This window comes from Stegodyphus dumicola, chromosome 3 (genome assembly GCF_044657685.1).
Source record: "Stegodyphus dumicola isolate Sdum_Otavi_A_Nest chromosome 3, ASM4465768v1".
Lineage (NCBI taxonomy): Eukaryota > Metazoa > Arthropoda > Arachnida > Araneae > Eresidae > Stegodyphus > Stegodyphus dumicola.
Window position 1 is genome coordinate 91789436 of NC_140770.1, and position 19749 is coordinate 91809184.

The 19749-nt window shown below is 34.0% G+C and overlaps 1 protein-coding gene across 1 annotated transcript in view; it reads right to left on the bottom strand.

Annotated features, from left to right (window-relative positions):
• The window catches only part of LOC118196742 (transient receptor potential-gamma protein-like), a 712826-nt gene that overhangs the window by 75765 nt on the left and 617312 nt on the right, over positions 1-19749 (bottom strand). The window contains exons 8-9 of the mRNA XM_085813073.1: positions 7891-8043; positions 2079-2218 (exon numbers count right to left, since the gene is read on the bottom strand). Coding sequence (XP_085669199.1) covers positions 2079-2218; positions 7891-8043 — 293 coding nt within the window. The remainder of the gene's footprint in view (positions 1-2078; positions 2219-7890; positions 8044-19749) is intronic.

Sequence of the window (19749 nt, forward strand, 5' to 3'; positions counted from 1 at the left end):
TAAATAAGAAAAAAAAAAAAAAAATTCGAAGACGGAGCTCGAAAATGGTGTATTGCAAAGAACTATTACTAGTTGGAGAAGATCTGGTCCAAAGATTCCAACGGGGTCCAGGTTGGGTTTCGCTAGAAGTTTAAAAAGGGTCTATAGTGCTCTAGGGAACTATTGGATGTCGCTGATATATTTTTCCGTTTTAAAATTTAATAAATGTTTTAGGAATGTAATTATTAAATAATAATATCCATTTTAATATGCATAAATACAGATTTGCATAGGGCGGAGCGATCCGCGCATCTAAAGTAGAATGTCATGACGCTTTTGTATATGTGTCGAATGACTCTGTCGGCTTTTATTTAATTTGAATGAATAAAAAAGCATATACTTTTAGGAGACATATTTTTTCATTTAATAATATGCAAAATAAATTACAAGAAAAAAGCGTAAATTTCATTCAGACTCGAACTTTGTCTTTGGGTTTCACTCCAAAATGGATTTGTTTATTTCCACTATAAATCAAAATGGTTTTGAACATGACATGCAACTTTCTGTTGCTGTAAAAGATAAGAGATGATGACATTCAAATCTACACTGATCACTTGAAACAATTATAAGAGGATATCAATAGGCGTCATTAAGATTTGGAAACTTTAGATATTCCGTCTTAAATTATTAATCCATTTTAAAGCGACACAACCAGTTTTTTTGTTACAAAAAGAATTGATTGAATTGAAGGAGAATTTGGAAGGTAAAAAAAATGAATTTTTTAAATAAGTCTTTATGCCAAATTTTGGAATTGTAAAGATATTCGCAAAAAATACGTCGAATGAAATATTCGTTTTTTGATTGCTACATACAATCATTTTAATTGCCCTTATTGAAATAATTTCATTGATATATTCTTCGTATTATAAGACGATCCCACCAGCGGCCGAGCGGTAAAGACGCTGAACACTGGTAGTTCGGTCCGAGGTTCGAATCCCGCGAACGGGCTGGCTGCATGGGCGTTTTCGTGGTTTTCCCCATGTGTAACGTGTATACGAGCCACTTTCCCTTATTAAGTCTTCCACGAAGGCATCCCTCCCTTTAGGCAGATAGCCCTCGTGTGCTTTGCCATAATTAAATAATCCAATTCGTATTATAAGTTTGAAATTTTTTTTTTCTTATAGATTTCAAAAATAAAAAAAATGTTCATATTATTTTATAATGTCTAATCTTAGCTAACCTGTTTTTAGTCTTTTGTTGTACTTCATTTCAACACTATCCAATAGATGCAAATCAGTAAAAGGAAACGTCAAACTGTGAGCAGTTTCGTAAGTTGGCCAAAATTCTCCTCTAATAACGTTGCCGTTAAGATAAAGAAAAGGATTGGAAATAGTGTTTAGACTATTGACTTCTACTAATGACGTGAAATGAAACTCAGATTTATAGAAATGAGATTATATTTTTAAAGTTTAACATATTCTGGGGAGGCAATGGCCTTTTTATTTGTAGTTTCTGTTATTAATTTATATTGTACAGGTTCTGAAGGTAATCCGGTTTATTTACGAGTTTTTCACCAATAACAGTTCTTCAGGTATGAGTCAAGGAACGCAAGTAACTTTAGTTTTTTAATATTACTTAAATATTAAAATTTAGATTGCTTTCAAGCTTGAACTCTACAGTTTAATTTATGTAAATAAGTGAAGTAAGAAATTAATTAACATATTTACTTGTCAAGAACTGCTGCAAAAGTTCTCCGAAAAATATGGCTAACAGCAACCTTTTTTAAAAAATCCTTTGTTATAACATTATTTTTAATCTTGAAAAATATTAACTGTCTTTTGAAATTTTTGGTTTTAAATAATGCTATCAAAAACAAATCGACATCATAAACAACTCCAAAGTACAATAAATATATTGAGCAAATGTTTTAGTATACATTTTAATTACTAAAATCAGAGGCATAATGTAATTTCCGATTTGTTTGAAATGAATCTAAAATTCTGTTAGATATCATGATTCTTTATTTTAAATGAAAAGTACCTATTTTATTTCAATGAGAGCGAATACATTTAAATGAGCATAAAAATTCAAAATCATACCTGAAAATACACAACTATTCTAAGGGCTATCGTTGCAACGTAAAGGGAGTTTGTTATAAAATCTATAATGTTCCACATATCTGCAATGTATTCCATAAGGCCAAGTTCCCATAACTGCTTGATTTCACTCCATATAAGTCCTAAAATAAAATAAAGCATTTAGATACATTATCTAACAATATTACTATAACATGAATTCAATTTTGTCTGAATTTAAAACAAATATAATTCGCATTGATGCAAGAAGCCTACTTTATGACATGTTCTCATGCTCGACATATATTTTTCTCTAAGTCTGTTAATTGTTTTGGCAAAACATGCGAAAGTTATGTATCTAAGAAAAGGAATGCCTTAATGGAAGACTTGTCTAAGAAACACTGGCTCGCGTTTGCATTACATAAAGAAATATTACGAAATTGCTCATGCATCCTTTCGAGGAAATTTGAACCTATGCCTAGGTACTCATGTTCCGCGGTCCACCTCTCTTTCTGTCTCTAATCATTTCCAGATTTGTATTTTAAATCAAAGAAGCGTAATTCGTTTTTCACTAAAAGTTAAATGTAGCATTTTATTAATCCTAATATTAATAACAGAATTAATAAAAATGTTTGAATCATTGCAAAAATTAACAATCTGTGCTCTAAATATATTAAATTTGTAGAATATTTTGTAATTTTCTGGGAAAAACTACTTCTACACACAATAATATACCAAATTAATAGTCAGTTGAAGATTTAAATAATAAACACAATATTATTACGGAATACCAAGATGCTATCATATGATTATCAACTGGCCAATTTTCACTACATTTCAGATAGACTTACTAGAAAGTGACACAGAGACACGAAGTAAATAAATATTGTTTGCAAGACTGCTAGAAATTTTCGATTTATATATGAGTCTTCTGAAGGAAAGCTCAATAAAACGCGGTATAAAATGGAAAGCAATAAGCAAAACGCAGGGAAACAAGGTATACTACCGTTCTTTGTTTCTGAACCTATTCCTACCTCTTTAGTTAGCTTCTTGAAGATTTGGTATTAGTTCAGCTTTGATTGGCCAAATTTATGGAATATATAACCTAAAAAATTAATATTCTTATCAACAATTACAGTTGGCATTCGCCATACTGATTTGTTCCATTCAGCTAGCTAAAGAATGCTTCGGATAAATGATTGATTTATACCAAAGCAATGGTGGCAAGAATTTGTATTCTAACATGAGATGTATTGTGATATTGACTATCAAGTACATAAAAAGAGAAACAAAATTAAGTCTCGGGTAGAGAATGCAACAACTAACCTACACACTTATTGAGTGATTAATATAGATGCTAAAGCAAGATGGTGATATTCTTGAAGGCACCAGCTGCACAGAATGTTAGCAGAATGGTCATTAGCAATAAATCATTTTCCGACATGGATCTCGTGATTCCTAAAAGGGCGTATTAATCAGAACGATAGCCAATCTGAACGATTGTCATTAATCTAAGCTACAATTGCCAAATTTAAGTTAAAATACGTAACACGCCGAATAACTATTATTGAGGAGATAAATCAACAAGAATCAGAGCAATATTCATAAATTTTCACTATTCTTAAATATAGAAATTTCATAAATTTACGCAACAGTTAACGATTCCAATTCCAATCCGTTTTTACCCTCAGCTGTTAAAGAAATTATTTAATAGTTGCTTTCATTTTTTATCAATCCCAGTAGCTTGACTTCTTTCCTGTCGCTCTTATCGGCTTGTCTTATCATTAGCTCCCTGTTTGTCATTTGCGTTTCTGCAGTTGAAGCAGAAGATTCTACATTTTAATACTCGAAACTATTTCTGCAAATTTATGAATATAACACTGTTTCTTGTTGCTTTAACTCCTCCAATAATACAATTGTTAGACCCAAACAGTAGTTATATGTAATGACGAAAGAAAATCTTTTATATATCTCGAAGATATTTCTAAAATTCACAGCAGTTTCAAACACATCATGGATAGAGAAGCTACTCATTTCATTAGAGCATTTCCTGAAGACAAATTTTTAGCACGGTAAAGTGCTATGTTTCTAAGACTCCCAAAGCGAAGATGCACACAAATAAATAAAAATTGAAATTTTATAAAATATGCATTTCAGAATTGTTTTCCTTTAAAAATATTAATTTCTTTACTTCCTATTTATTTTGCATTTTCTGCCTTTCTGACTTCATATTACCTGAAAATATCGCGTTCATTCATATTTTAACCGAGTTTATAAACAATAAGCTTACGCAAAATTTCGAAATAAATAATGCAATACCATTTGCAAGATATCTTGTCTTCACTTGCTTAAAATCTATAGCCCTTTCTATCAATTTAATAAGAGATTTCGTGTAAAAATAATAAAAACATTTTTCTTAAAATTTTAAAGCAAAACCTAATTGAAATACATTATCAGAATTAAAATATTTTTCAAACGTCAGTATTTTAATATCTAAACAGAAGACAAACACGCCAGAGTGAAGCTTAAAATTATTGAAGAAACAACTTTATATTTGTCTAAATATACCCCAAATACAAGATTATTTCTTTAATAATTTTAAAATGTAATATGTATTTAAAAACACAAGTACCGAATGATTTTTAAAAGATTATGGTAAAATTTGAATAGAATAATGCATTTATAAAAAGTTTTCTAAAGTCTCCTCTAAAAGTAGAACACTCTTATTTATAATTTGTGAAAAGAAATTTTCTGATGTTTCATTTTTAATATCTGGTTATAATAATAACTTTCCGCTCAAAATAACGTTCTTAATAAATTTAGGAAAAAATATGAAAAAAGCAATACCTTTAGTGCGGATAGTGTTCACCCCCCAAATCTACGATTTTCTGCCAAAGTTTTAAAAGCCTTCGGCCCAGAAACTCGATGGCCGCTAGTGCAGAAACCGATCAACCTCATTTCGGACGTCTTGTTCAGAATATGTAGATGCAAGCAAAATATAGCTGCAAGTGTAAAAAAATGTAGAAGTCCGAAGGCGCGATATCAGGACTATATGGTGGGTGTGTCAAAAGCTTCCATTCGAGTTTGTACAGAGTCCGCCCAGTGAATACAGACACATGTGGTGTTGCGTTTTTCTTGATGGAACAACACCTTTTTGCACCGGAACTCAGACCGACGTTTTTCCTTAATAGCTGCATCAACACAGACTATCATCTTACTGTACACCTTACTGTCGAGGCCTTTAACCTTTTTCCAGTTACTATTTGTGTATAGCAGTTCCACCAGATAAAGAGCTTGATCTTTTGTTAGTCAAACTGCGCTTTGCGACTCTGCCGACGGGCTCACCGGGCGCACACTAACCCCCTTTTTCGGCCCGTGTTGTTGAATTAAATCAACGTTTCATCACAAGTGACGATCCAATCCAGAATTTTGTCCTCGCTTGATATTCGAGCAAATTATATACCTCCATCTACAAAATTGTTTAAAATGACACAAATATTCCTGTTTTGCTTCTTTTTTTGTAAACCCAAAGAAATCTCTTCCGTAAAAATCGCAAAATCTATTTTTTTATATGTTGCTGTGGTCCCTACTCTTGCTGTTATGAAAATTTTATGCTCATTATTAAAAATTAAGCACAAAACAATTTGTCTTCCATAAAACAAGAATTGATCCAGATATTTAATTTCAAAATTTGATATTTTATGTCATTTTCAATTTGTATTGAGATGTCTGTTAATAAATAAATTAGAATAATTAAGCTGATTTTTTACCTTTGAATGTCATTCAATTATATGTTTGTTTTTATATTGATCTCCATTTTGATAAAAAATATATTGTTAATACATTTACTAATAATCCACATAGAAACGCGAGTCAATGAAACTTTTATTACCAGAAATCCTTTTCTAAACTGATATTTTATATTTAATTACGTACAAATGCCAAATTCCTTCCGTCTTCAATGTGTATACGCCACAGAATATGATCTTCGACTTTGATATCATATATATCGGTCAGTGTCTGTCGTACAGGAGACATATTTTTCGTGTCTTTTCATAACGAGTATAATATTTTCCTATGTGTAAACATAGAGACTGGGAGAATGTGACTAAAAATAAATTTGGATCAAACTATCAATCTTATTTATATATTTATTTTTTATGTATTAACACTTGGATGTGAATTTTTGAATTTTTATCTTTTAATAATATTAACTGGAATAGATTTCGAAGTTTATAAAACGATTCGATAATTAACTTGTAGAGACATTAGTTATTCTTTTGAAAGCAAGAGAGATTGAAAAATGAATAACGCCTTCGCCAGGAATCGAACCGCGGACCTCTGGAATATGCGCCCAGCGTGCAGACCACCACACGACGAAGGCACGTTAAGAAGGTAGGAGAAATACCTTATAAACTCCAAAACAGGTTTTTTTGAAACCACTGCGAAATTAGAAAAATTGGATTGTTGTCATATAAAGATAATGAACTAAACTGAAAACGGACACTCTCCTGATGAACTCCGTACACAGAGCATTTGGCAATCATTACTGAAGTTTAAATAACGCTAGTTGCTTAATATGCATCACCTTTCGCCTGCTGTCACCTACCTAACCATTGTCCGCTGCTTTGCAATGTCTTCTATTGTTTAAGATGTGATATGCATGTATATGATTGTGGGATGCAGATTGCATGCTTTGTGCTACGTGATGTCTTCAGAGTGTATTTACAAAGAATTGTTTATATCCTGAAAATAAAATGACGTTTTAACCATCAAGCTAGTTGTCTTTTTCTAAATACTATACAACAAATTCAGACTATCTTTTGTCGCGTGAGAGTTAACATCCTTCCCCACACTGCCCAACATTGGAAAATAGGTGTCTCGTAAGTTCTCATCATCGTATGATTAAAAACATTACAAAATCTAAAATCTGCTGTCACCATCCTCATCACGATTAGGACGCAACTGATACTCTCAGGGTATCATTTCCAAAATATTACCTATATATATATGTATATATATATATATGTATATATATAATAAAAGCAAGGTAAAGCCGGAACACTGTTGATGCGCAATACCCAGATAAGATAGATCGTTCATCCATATTCAAGAGAAAGAAATCTGATTTGTATAGTATGCTAATGTTTTGAGTTGTTAATATCTAAAACCCTTGGCAGTCGACGCGGTTTCAATTCCATTTTTATTTTCCAGTTGACGTTTGTGGCCACAATCCTTTGGCACTCTAGCTGTGCCTATTCAAGAACGTTTACATTTTTGATATTATTGCAATAGGAAGCAGCATAGCGAAATTGCGTCCAAGCAAAGCAGAGAGAGAAGCTGAAGTGCGTATTTATGCAAGAACACAAAGAGAAAGGTTTTGGTTTGAGTTAAAAAGTTTCACTTTCCAATTATTACGGCATCACCTCTGCGCAGGCCATGGAAAAGAAAATGACTCAGTTCAGAGACGTTATTACGATTTTTAGAACAGAGAGGGAGAATTAAAGAGGTTACCATTAATTTAAATTATAATTTTGATTCACATATTTTTTATCTTACACACACATATATAGATATAGGCAATATTAGTCATATATGTATATATAACTAATTAACGTAAATTTATATTATATAAAAATGTTCCTATTCAAGGATTAAATAGATGAGTTCATGCTTTTAGTAAATTTTAAAATGCAATGAATATTCATATTATAATCAAGTTTATATATTGGAACATTCTGGATTGAAGATATCTACTCGCCATTGGGTATAAAGACATAATACCTGTAATGTACGATTGAGTTTTAAATTAATGGATGTCTTAATTTTTACTTACCCATGACCCAAGCTAGTATCATCCACTCAACTACACTAGGTGGCGCTCCTCGCTTTGTGGTCACGCTTGACTTCATTTTCTTTTTCATTTCATCGGTTCCAAACCAATCAACAATGACTGTTTCGATCCTTTGAGATGCAAGAATTAACAAAACTGCGAGAAAAGATCAATATATTTTTATCAAATAAGATGTAAGATAAAAAAGAATATTTACCTGTAATGGGAAATGCACTGCTCCCGCGTTATAAGGTCACATATATAACAAAAATATTCCTCAGAGGAATAAAAATCGGAAATTTATATAGCATGAGAAAAAATATTCACAGATGTAATTTCTAATTTATTTCAAATGCCAGTTTTATACTTTCGATCAAACTGTGAAAGAAAAAAGTAATCAATACTCTTAAAATCTGTATGCATTTATGTGCTTGTTTATGGCACTATGAGTTTCGAGAGAGGTATCCCCGGATTGCAAAATTCGTCGGAAGCTGTTTCGACCATTTGCATCCTCAGGCGGCTTTAATCAGTCGAGATATTAAAAACTCTGAAAACAGTAATTTTCCGCACTCATTCTCTTTTTTGATATCCTCTGGATTTAACAAATTGGAAATTGCCCGTGACAAAAAGTCTGCAACATAATTTTTTCAAAGAAAAGGCTTTAGCGATAACACGATAGCGAAATAGCGATGCAGGAATCCATTCAGTTATGTTTAACCTCTTTTTATGTAAATTATAATAATGATTTGAAATAGTTATTTATACTCTTATGCTTCCATTCAGTTATGTTTAGCCTTTTTTATATAAATTATAATAATAAAAAAGTATTATATGAAATTAACCTTTCATATAAATTAAAGCAATGATCTTTAGATAGTTTTACTATTATACTTCCTTTCTTGCGTTAGGGTTACCGCAATTATTTTTGGCAGCACTGGCATCAACAATAGTTTGGGGATTTTTTACGGTCCTCAAAACGGAATAGTACCAAAATTTATAAGTTTTTACAAAACATGAAATAAAAATAGCATTGCCAAATATTAAATATATTATTATTATTATATAAGGTCATGTTCTGATGTTGAAAAAATCAAGCGATGTCATGTGATCGCATTGTATGTTGAAAGTTTTTCGTTAATGTCCGCATTTTAAATAAATAACTGCCGTTGGCAACTTTTTGTTTCAGATTTAAGATAATTGACATGGTAAATTATTGTTACTGTTACGAAATGTCCAGGCGCGGTAAGATAGCTTCCCCGCAAAGCAGGTTTAGGGTTGCCATAAAATGGCATGGAAAGTCAGGGTTGCCACATTTGGCGACAAAATTGGCGATATACCATGGACGGATGGAGAACCTTCTGGAACGAATTCTTACCGGTTTAGCCCAGAATGTTCTCGAACACAAGCCGAAAGTTATATAAACCCTGCTGGTACGAGAAAGATGATAAAATGGAATCCAGTAATGAGGATAATGAAGGATTTATTTATCCTAAAAAGACCGCTACTCACATACCCCCTATTTTGCTCCAAGATTGTACAGCAAATTGGGATAAAATGAAAGAAGAATTCGAATCCTTAGGTGTTAATAAAATTAAAGGAAACTTCGTAGGAGACACACATACCATTCGAGTCTTTGACCAAGAAGATTATAGGCTTACTACGAAGTTACTGACTAAACGCTAAATTCAGTATCATGCCTTTAAATTAAATAAAGAAAAACCTGTTAAAGCAGTAATTAAAAAACTGCCCAGAACATCGGACGTAGAACTTATCCGCAAGGAAATAGGTGACATGGGCATTTCTGTGCTAAAGGCCAAACAAGTTCAGAAATACATTAATGGGCAGGTGGTAAAACTGTCTGTGTTTGTGGCTGAAGCGAAACGTTCCCAGGAAGGGAAGAAAATTTTCGACATTAAAACATTTAAACGGCTAGATGTTATGATATGCACCTATAAAAGCCGCCCTGGCCCTGCGCAATGCCACAGGTGCCAAAGATATGGGCATATAAAAGATCGATGTAACTATAAACCGAGATGTCAGAAGTGTGCGGGTCACCTCGAAGGTTACACATGTAAGCAGGATAAATCAAGCCTCCCAGCTCGCTGTGCCCTTTGTGGAGAAGGACACGTATGTTCTTATAAAGGGTGTAAAATGCACCCGAAAAATCTTCAAAAAGAAATTATAAAACGAAAAGAAGAAAGAACTTGAAAGAAGCAAAAGAAATTTCAGCTTAATAAGGAAAATTTCCCGCCCCTTCCAGTCCCAGTTCCTACAACCAGTACGAGAGCGGTTTTGTCCGACGATAAATCAAGGAAAGAATCACCCCCCCCGAAACTACCAGAGTGCAAGCTGCTGCCTCCGCTGGTGGAGAGGAAAGGAAAGAAGAAGAGCCGCCGTCCTTCTTTACGTTGGTCAGGCAACAACTGCAAAAAGCGAAAAAATTCCTCACTAGTTTCAAACAATCAAGAAATTTAATGACTAAAATCGAAGTCGCTATGGCGGTTATTGAATATTTCACCTCCATAGATCATGACTTTTGAGACAACTCTGGACAATAGTAAATTGATTGCAGCTACCAATAGTTACCTCAAAGTGGCTTATTTCAACGCTAACGGTATTGCTAAGCAGAAAGAAGAAATTAAAAACTTCCTTTACAAATTTAATTTGGATGTTATGTTAATTAACGAAGCAAATCTGCGAAACTCCAATAAATTTTTTATTCCTGGCTAATCAGTCATCAGACAAAACAGAGTACATAATAGAGGAGTAGGCACAGCCATTATCATCAAATATAACTCATACGAACTTCCTAATACTGGCAATATAGAAAAAACGGCTGCTATTATCTACAGCAGTCTTAACGAAGCTTTTTTATCCATCTCGGTTTACAACTCCCCAAGTAACATGCTAAATAATACTGATCTGGATTACTTAACCTCTGCAAATTTACCGACAGTTATTGCTGGAGATCTTAATTAAAAAAATACCTGCTGGAATTCTAGAGTAAATAATAGGAATGGGCAAATTCTCAATAATTATCTAATTTCTCAAGATCTTAAAATTGTTGCCCCCTGCACCCCTACAAGAATTGACAATGAAGGTGCTGGTAATATCCTGGACATTGTATTCCTAAAGAATATTAGCCAAACTCCTCTTTTAGAAGTTATTAAAGATCTTTCATCGGATCATTTGCCGGCTATTTTTGATTTTTATGGGTTTTACCCTCCACTTCCCAGATACCGCACAAAAGTATATTGGATTGAATTTAATCAGAAACTCAGTAGTTACAGATGCAGGAATAGCTACCAACATTGTCACGATATAGAAGAAGAAATTTATAAAATTACTTCTGATATTCAAAATGCCATCAAAGATTCCTCCTACCCATGCAAAGGTAAGGATCTCCTACCTCTTCCTAGTCATTCAAGGATATCATTAAACAGTGAAATAGAGCCATTAAAAACTGGTAGCTTACGAGCACCTCAGAGATAAAACCCACTCAAATTACCTGAACCGAAAAATTAAGAAAGATATCCAAGATTATAAATCGAGAAAATGGGAATTCCTTCTGGAGAATATGGAGATAAACCCTAATTCTGTATGGAAGATAGCCAATTTACTGAAAACATCAAAATTCACTCTATTGAGCACGCAGGAAGTATTTACCACTCAGAGAAAAAAACTGTCGAGCTTATGGCTAACGAGCAAGCAAGGATCTACAGGCCACTCTCGTCTTCGGACTCAGAACATGAAGAACAAGTTCAGAATTACTATCTCAGTATTAATTATAGAAGCTTAACTCTGCCAATATTACCCCTACTATTCATAACGAGATTAAAATTATTATAAAACAACTAAAAACCAGGAAAGCAAGTGGATTTGATGCAATTAATAATGAAGCACTTAAAGCGTTGCCTCCCGGATGCGTAGCTAACATTACCAATATTATCAATGCATGTATTAGATTTAATTATTTTCCTCAACACTCGAAACATTCTATAGTTATTTTTATTTTAAAACCTGGTAAGAATCCCCCAAAAAATCAATAGTTATAGACCGATCAGCCTTCTCTCCGCTATGGGGAAAATTTATGAAAGAGTTCTTAATAAGTGCTTAACTGATCATCTGGAAAAGTACGACCTTATTGATAAATTACAATTCGGATTTAGACAAGGTCATAGTACCACTCATCAGATTTTAAATTTAGTGGAAATCATGGCTCTTGCCTTCCAAAAGAAAAATGCTGTAGCCGCCTGCTACCTCGATTTTGAGAAAACTTTTGATCGAGTGTGGCATGCTGGTCTCATTTTCAAACTCTCCAATTTTCTTCTCTCCTATGGGTTCATTAAAATTATCATTTCATTCCTCAAGAACAGGATATTTGAAGTCAGGATCGGAGATACTCTTTCTTCAAAGAAAAGAAATGTTTTGCGGAAACGCACAAGGAAGTACCCTCTCCCCAAAATTATTCAATATCTATTTTAATGATTTACCTCAACCTCTGAACTCTAAAGTATTACAATATGCAGACGACATTGTTGTTCTCTCTGAATCTACTAACCCGAAACATGCCCTGAATAAATTACAACTGTATGTTAGTAATATTGCACATTGGTGCAAACTGTGGAAAGTTAATATTAATGCGAATAAATGTTGCACTGTCTTCCACAGAAGATACAAGAAGAATATGCGTGTTAATGCAGACATTCTTATGAATAATATTACTATTCCACAAGCTGATGTGTACAAATATTTAGGAATCTTACTTGATAAACGTCTTACCACATACAGTATACAGCAAATAAAAGTAAAGCAGCCTTAATGGCCATTTACCCAATTATTGGAAGAAATTCAAAACTGAATCTGAGGATCAAGAAAATGCTTTATACTTCTCTCATCCGTCCTATGACTCTATATGCAGCCCCGGCATGGGCTATTGGCTTGAAATCAGAGGGAAAAAAACATGCTGTCTTACAAAATAAAATTCTAACAGCTATTACGAATGCTCCATGGTTCGTTAGAAACAGAGATATTCACAAAGATTTGGAAACCCGTCCTTTACTTACTCAAATGCTGATAAATGCTCACAAATTTTATGAAAGTATGAAAAACAGTCCTTATATCACGTTTAAAAATATCATTGACTATGACCCAACGAACGAACATGTGGTTAAAGGTCTAAAGACTGTGCTCCACAATTCGAAGTGGTAGTGTAAATATTGTATATTTGTATATAGCTTTTAATTCATTTATTCAAGATCTTTATATTTAATCAAGTTTATTCCATGTTTCATTGAATTAATTCTCACTTCGAATGCACCCCACGTGACCGTAGGGACCAATCTCCTTGTCGACCTGCGCTTTGCCTCATTATTGGCTGAGCGTCCCCACGTGACTGCCGCTACTCCAACTTTCACTGCGCTCCGAACTCAGTTAGAGAGAGGACGCTGAGAATGAAGGACGTCACTTTGATTATTGCCTTTGCTTGTCAAGAATTTCCTTGAAATTACTTCAAATATCATTATTATTGCTTCGGACCATTGATTGGACTTTTGCTTATCGATGGTGCTTTTCCTACTGCCTTTTAGGACTTTATTGTTTGCTTACTCCTTCGGACAATTTAGGAACTGCCTATGGACTAAATATTCGAACTTCTTCGATAGAAAAGCCTCTCACAGACCGTATGCCTTTTGTTATTACTATTATTTTTTGCTTATCTGAACGTTTTGTAACACTCTTTAAGATTGTATGCATCTGCAGAATTGATTATCGCCTTTTGGTGAGGTGTGTAAGCACCGTTCATACTTTTAACAACAGCGATTGGCCAGAGGCACTTATTGGATCGACGGGATCAATACTTTACGTAGTAAATGCACGATTTTGATAGTAAAAGATTAGATTTGATTAGGAGAGTTAGCATTCTGACGGCAGCTTTGGTACGTGAAGGTCGCAAGCTGAAATGCTCTGTAAGTATAGTTTTCTTATTATTTTCTGCTGCAATCTCTCGAAATGTCAGACGCGAAACAACCATCTGATAGACATAAGCACGGGAATAAGAATAGTGTAATGATGATAGATGAACCTGCAGATGAAAAAATTGGTCGAGATCTAAATAGAGCTGAAAGTGAAAAAGTTTTTAAACTGGCCCGAGAACGATTTGAGGCCGAAAACCCTCAGCATACTGAATATCTAAAATATAAGCATAACCCAGAATACAGGAAAATCTTAGGAGAGGAAGTAGATTACTTTATAGAACGAAGATATAAGAAAAGAAAGGCGAAAGCCAGTCATCCGACGAAAGCTGATAATCTTAAGAACTGAAAGAAAATATTTCCGAATTTTATGCAAGGCATCACCGAATTTAGAAGTAGCACGGAACCCACACCCATACAAGTTACTCCTGAACCCAACGATAGAACAGACGTTACAGATAGTTCAGAATGGTCCATCCCCAGGAAAACCGCTAAGATGAAAGAAAATTGCCCTAAAAAATCTCAAATATCGCAGAAAAACAAATTCAGTAGTATAAACTCAGAAGTTACATTTGAAAACCAAACAGATATCGTTTCTTTAAATAGCAACAGTAACATTCCATCCGTGGTGATCACTAAAGAAAACCTCGACTGGCTAGAACTTGATAATACGCTGAAAATGATATGTACAGAAGAATACGAATGCCAGCACCGCAGAGATTCTATTTTTATTTACCCAAAGAATGCTGAAGATTACCGGAACATAACTACAGCTTTAGCGAAATTTAAATTACGTTACCATTTCTATATTTTTGATAATGAAATAACTACCAAAGCAGTAATCAAAAACATTCCGGAAATAAAACCGGAAGAAGCTATTTCCAAAAACTTAACCGATAGGAAATTCCCAGTAAGAAAGGTCAAGCAATTTACTCGTAAAACCGAAGGAAACTATGAAAAATTACCCATGTATTCTGTCGAACTAGAGAGCACTAGTGAAGGCAATGTAATTTTTAATGTTGACAATATCTTCAGTTTCAACGTTAGAATTGAGATATATAGAAAGGCAGGAAAACGCCCTACCCAGTGCTTAAAATGCCAGAGGTATGGGCATACCCAGCATAAATGCTTTCATGCAGCGCGATGCTGCAAATGCGGAGAGAATCACCGTACCATTGAATGCAAATTAAAGGATAAACAAACTCCCAAATGTGTTTTCTGTGTACAATCTCATGTTAGTTCCTTCACTGGATGTATTGAATATCAACAGAGACTAGCAGAAATTAATCGTAAAAAGACCCAAAAGCTTAATATTCAAAACGCTATGAAGAAAGAACAACCTCAGATGCCGACTAAAACTATGGAAAACTTCCCTCCTCTTACCCAAGGAAAGCGAAGCCAGAATAATTCGGTTAAAAACGCAAGCAACAATAGAAGACTCCAGAACAAATTTCCAGATACAAATACTTTTGAATATATCCAAAATACCCTTGAGAATGAAATCTCATCTCCGTAAACTCATGAACATAATCCAAAGACTAAAAAATGCGAAAACTATGATAGATAAACTAACAATCGGATTCCAAGCATTGCAGTATATATTGATGTTAACTGAAACAGAAGATTAAGTTTTGATCTCCTTATTATGAAGATATTTGGTCCTTCCCACCCGAACTTTTCTAAGTTCCCAGTTTCAAGCAGCTTCTCTCGGGATCAGTATTTGGGAGGGTGACCACCCACGTGACTGGCCCCAACGAATCGCATATTTTCTCCATCATTCAACCCCAACACGTCGGCTGACTCCGCCTACCTCGCCTTTCCGCGCAGGCCAGATGCTCGTCAAAATTTTTCATCATCCAACTTTCGTATCAAGAGTAAAAGCACCACCTTCGCCTGTTAGCGTGGAGGTATCTCCTTTGTAACATCTATTTACCAAGCCTATGGCCCATAATCATGATAGGCAGTAAAAGTCGAGTTCGGATAAAGGGTGCCCTATCCAGGATCATTAGCTTAGATTAGGAGAGTTAGTGTGTTTCGAGTTAGTCAGTCTGTGTGGAGTCGATTGAATTGAGAGCCGGGCAGCGAGTGCCGAGTGAGTTGTCGAGTGCACCGAAAGAGTCTTATAGTGTATCTTGGTTAGTGCATCGTCGAGAGAGCGTGCTGAGCTCCGGAAACGACTGAACCAAAGAGTCGGGAGCTGTGCATGGTGTGTCGTTGAGTGTATCGCGAGTTGTAGCGTGGAAAGTCTCGAGAGTACGTGGAGCTCCGAGAACGACCGAGCAGAGTCGGGAGCTGTACTCTGGTGCTTTGCAGTGAAGCTGTCTCCATCGTTATAGCCTGATAACGTGGAGGCTGTGTCGCTGAGTTTCAGCGTGTTTATAGGAGATCTTCGACGACTGTAAACATGATTTGGGAGCTATCCTGAGAATATTGGTAAGTAGAATATTGGTAAATAAAGTGTTTTTTATACTTCATCAAGTGTCGTCGTTTTTCACTCCAAATCTACGAACCACTTACGAATGTAAAGAAGAAGAAACACGCAGCAACTGGTGTCAAAAAATAACGCAACACTACGTTAATTCTTTTACTGATATTTAGAAAAAGTTGATATATTACATTAAATTTAAATCATGACGTCAAACGCAATAACCTGAAGTGTCCGAAGTTTTTGTTTCCTGGTTTGGCAACAAAAAGTTATTTACGAATTGGTTGTTGCTTGAAAAGAATGAACTGATTTCATTCATATTGAAATATGTTTTATATATATGATTTTCAGGAGTATATAGAACTTCTAAATTTTGCTCTGGCTGCAGCCCGCTCACCTGATGGGCTTGCTCTCTAGTATTAAATCGGAACAGTAAAAAATATGATATGCATAGTACAAAGCAAATGTATATGATAGTAACATACGTAAATAAAAATCATATGCGCTTTCGTTTCATACAGTTTCTTACTTAAAATGTATATGCAATACATTTCAGAGTCTTAGAATTCATAATAATTAAGAACTAAATAAAAAAAAAAGAACAGATATTTGAATACAATAATACTGTTAGATTTCTAGATATTTTCTTCCTATCGCTATTTGTAGCTTCGTATCTTTACAGAAATTTTGATGTTTTTATAGGACCCAGCCCTTGGAAAGTTCTTTAATATTTTCGTTCTTTTGAATTTCTGAAGTGCGGTCGAAACTGTGTTTTCCTTTGTAATATTTCAATTTACGGAGCGAGAAGTTTTCAAGATAATCGAGCTAGCAAGGTCTGACAAATAAAACATTTGTTTTCTTGTCTAATCAAAAGCTTCATAAATATTATATTAGGCGAAATGGCAGAAAAAATCTGATTATATGTCTAATGTGACGAAATCTTTCCACAAGCCAGATTGGAGGCTTCTGTGTGGGAAATAGTTTCCTGCCCCCCCTTCAAGCAAACTTTTCTTGTAGATTGCTTCATACTAGGTATTACCTGAGGTGCATTTGCTCAAAACCGCTAAAAACAGAATATCTCAAGCTGAGACGAATTTTCTCTAATCAACACAGAGGGGAAACCATCTGCCTGTGTGTTGTAGCTAAATACTTTAATTATTAGTAAAGATCTTTTTTAAAATTTTGGATTATTGCTTGTTATTTTAATCAAATCTTTCTTCTTATTTTTGCATCAACGTTATAATACATAGCAGAAAATAGCGTTTGTATAAATTGAATTTAAACTCTTTAAATAAAAAGATGGCATTATCTGAAAGAAAATAATTCGAAAATTACAACTCATTTCCACAAACATTTATTTGTGAAATCCACTGGGACTAATGAAAAACATTCACTCAGAAAACTTTGCAGAAAGGATGTTTATGTATGGCTTATAAAATATTTTTAACGTATATTTATAAAATTTTCAGCAGTTACTTTGCGCAATAATTATGTTTCCAAGAAGTTAAACATCCATAGAGGATAAATGAAACGCCTTAATGAAAGCAGCAGTTTGAATTTTTTAATGTGAGTAAACATTATTTCGAAGACCGCTTTATTCCTAAGATATTTTTATTCATGAAATGTATTATTTTATAATTGTTTATAGCAAAACCACGTTATTCACATGCGGTGTCCATTGTATAAAATAGTGCTATAACAGCAGAATATGCATGTAATATAACACAGAGAAATATTATCATTAATATCTGCTGAATCAGGAGCCGTCTTATTAATTTAATTATGTCATAAATTTTAAGGGAGAAGGTTTCTAGAATTCTGGAATTTCTAGAATATATTTTTATAGTCTTCTGTTTTTTGTTAACAAATGTAAATAAGATCCCGCACTATAACAGAGGAATATTGCATGTGATATAAAACAATAAAGAAATATTGTCATTAATATTTACTAGAAGAAACTGCAGCATAAATAAATAAAATTATTCTCTTAAGATATTAACTGTAGTTCATTGTCGCAGATAACTGAATTGTACGCAGCTTACTTCATATTTACGCATTTTTAATGAACCAGGTTTCAATTTCCTCGAAGGAGGAAAAATGAAAAATGTGCAATGGTTTTGCTGCGAGGCGAACTCTGGGTTTTCCAACTGTTAGCCGAATGTGCTTTCTAATTACATAACAAACACATGCGGTGAGGGGGGAGACAATATGTTACACTCTTCCTCCACTTAAAGAGCGACTGAGAAGCAGGGTACCAAATCGCCAAATCCTGGTGAAGAATTATCGTTCTGGAGCCACTTTTATAGTCATTAGGGAACAAGCCACTTGTATAGATAGTCATTAGGATTTTTGAAGCACGAAATATGATAGGTATGATATCTTCCACCGCAGCTCAATTTCCGGACCTTCCTTTTACTAGTCATATGTGAATTTCAGTTTACACTACAAAGGCACACCGTAAGGGCGCATATCTTACATGGTTACTTTGCCGGCCAAAGAGTTAAATATTCATTAAAAGCACGCACTGTTAGCGATTGCAACAGTCACAGAAACAGTTTCCTCAACTGACGTTTAAGTGTGCTGTGAGAATCACATTTTGATAAAAAATCATCTACAGTAAATAGAAGTCATAATAAGATCAGCAATAAGAAATGGGCTGTGATGTTCATATAGATTACACATACGCATAATGAAATGATGATTTGGAAAAGTAATCCAGTTTCCAAAAGTTAAGAATTTTAAGGAAGATTTTAAAAGGAACTTTTCATATTTGAAAGATTTTGCAGAGACAATAATGAAGATTATAAGTACAAAGAAAAATAGAATTGGAAGTTTGCATTGAGACTCAGATTTTGGACTTTATATGTTCTCTCTTATATTTGTTTTTTTTCCGGCTAGTCTCATTCTTTGATAATTATGGAGCTAAAATCAGAAATGAGATATTTTAAGGACTGAACAATGGATTTTATAAATAGGTGAGAAAATGACTTGAAAAATGAACCTATGAAGAATTCATGCAATTTTGTAACGGATAGAAGGATGAAATGGAAAACAGCGGAATATTTTCTTTGATGGAAAAGTTAACATTTTTAAAGACCTTTTTCTATTACCATAGGAAAGAATGCTCTGTCAATGGGAAATGAGTTCAAATAATTGAGTTCATTACAAAGCAAAAATTCTGAGGAGCAATCTGCAATCTTTCAGATTGCGAAATATATAAGAATAAACAGAAGAAATTTTTCGATTAGTCGGGGGACATGACTTAGCATGGGGCGATAAACAAACAGAAGAGAGTTTACCGTATATAGTACTGAAATCAAATTCATTGCGAATTATAAGAATATCAAAGGAGGGAAGCGTATTATCAGATTCAGTTTCAAAAGTGAACTGGATCAATCAACTTTATAATAGATAAAAATCTGGGGTAAATCTTCTTTATTACCATCAAAAAGTGCGAAAGTGTCG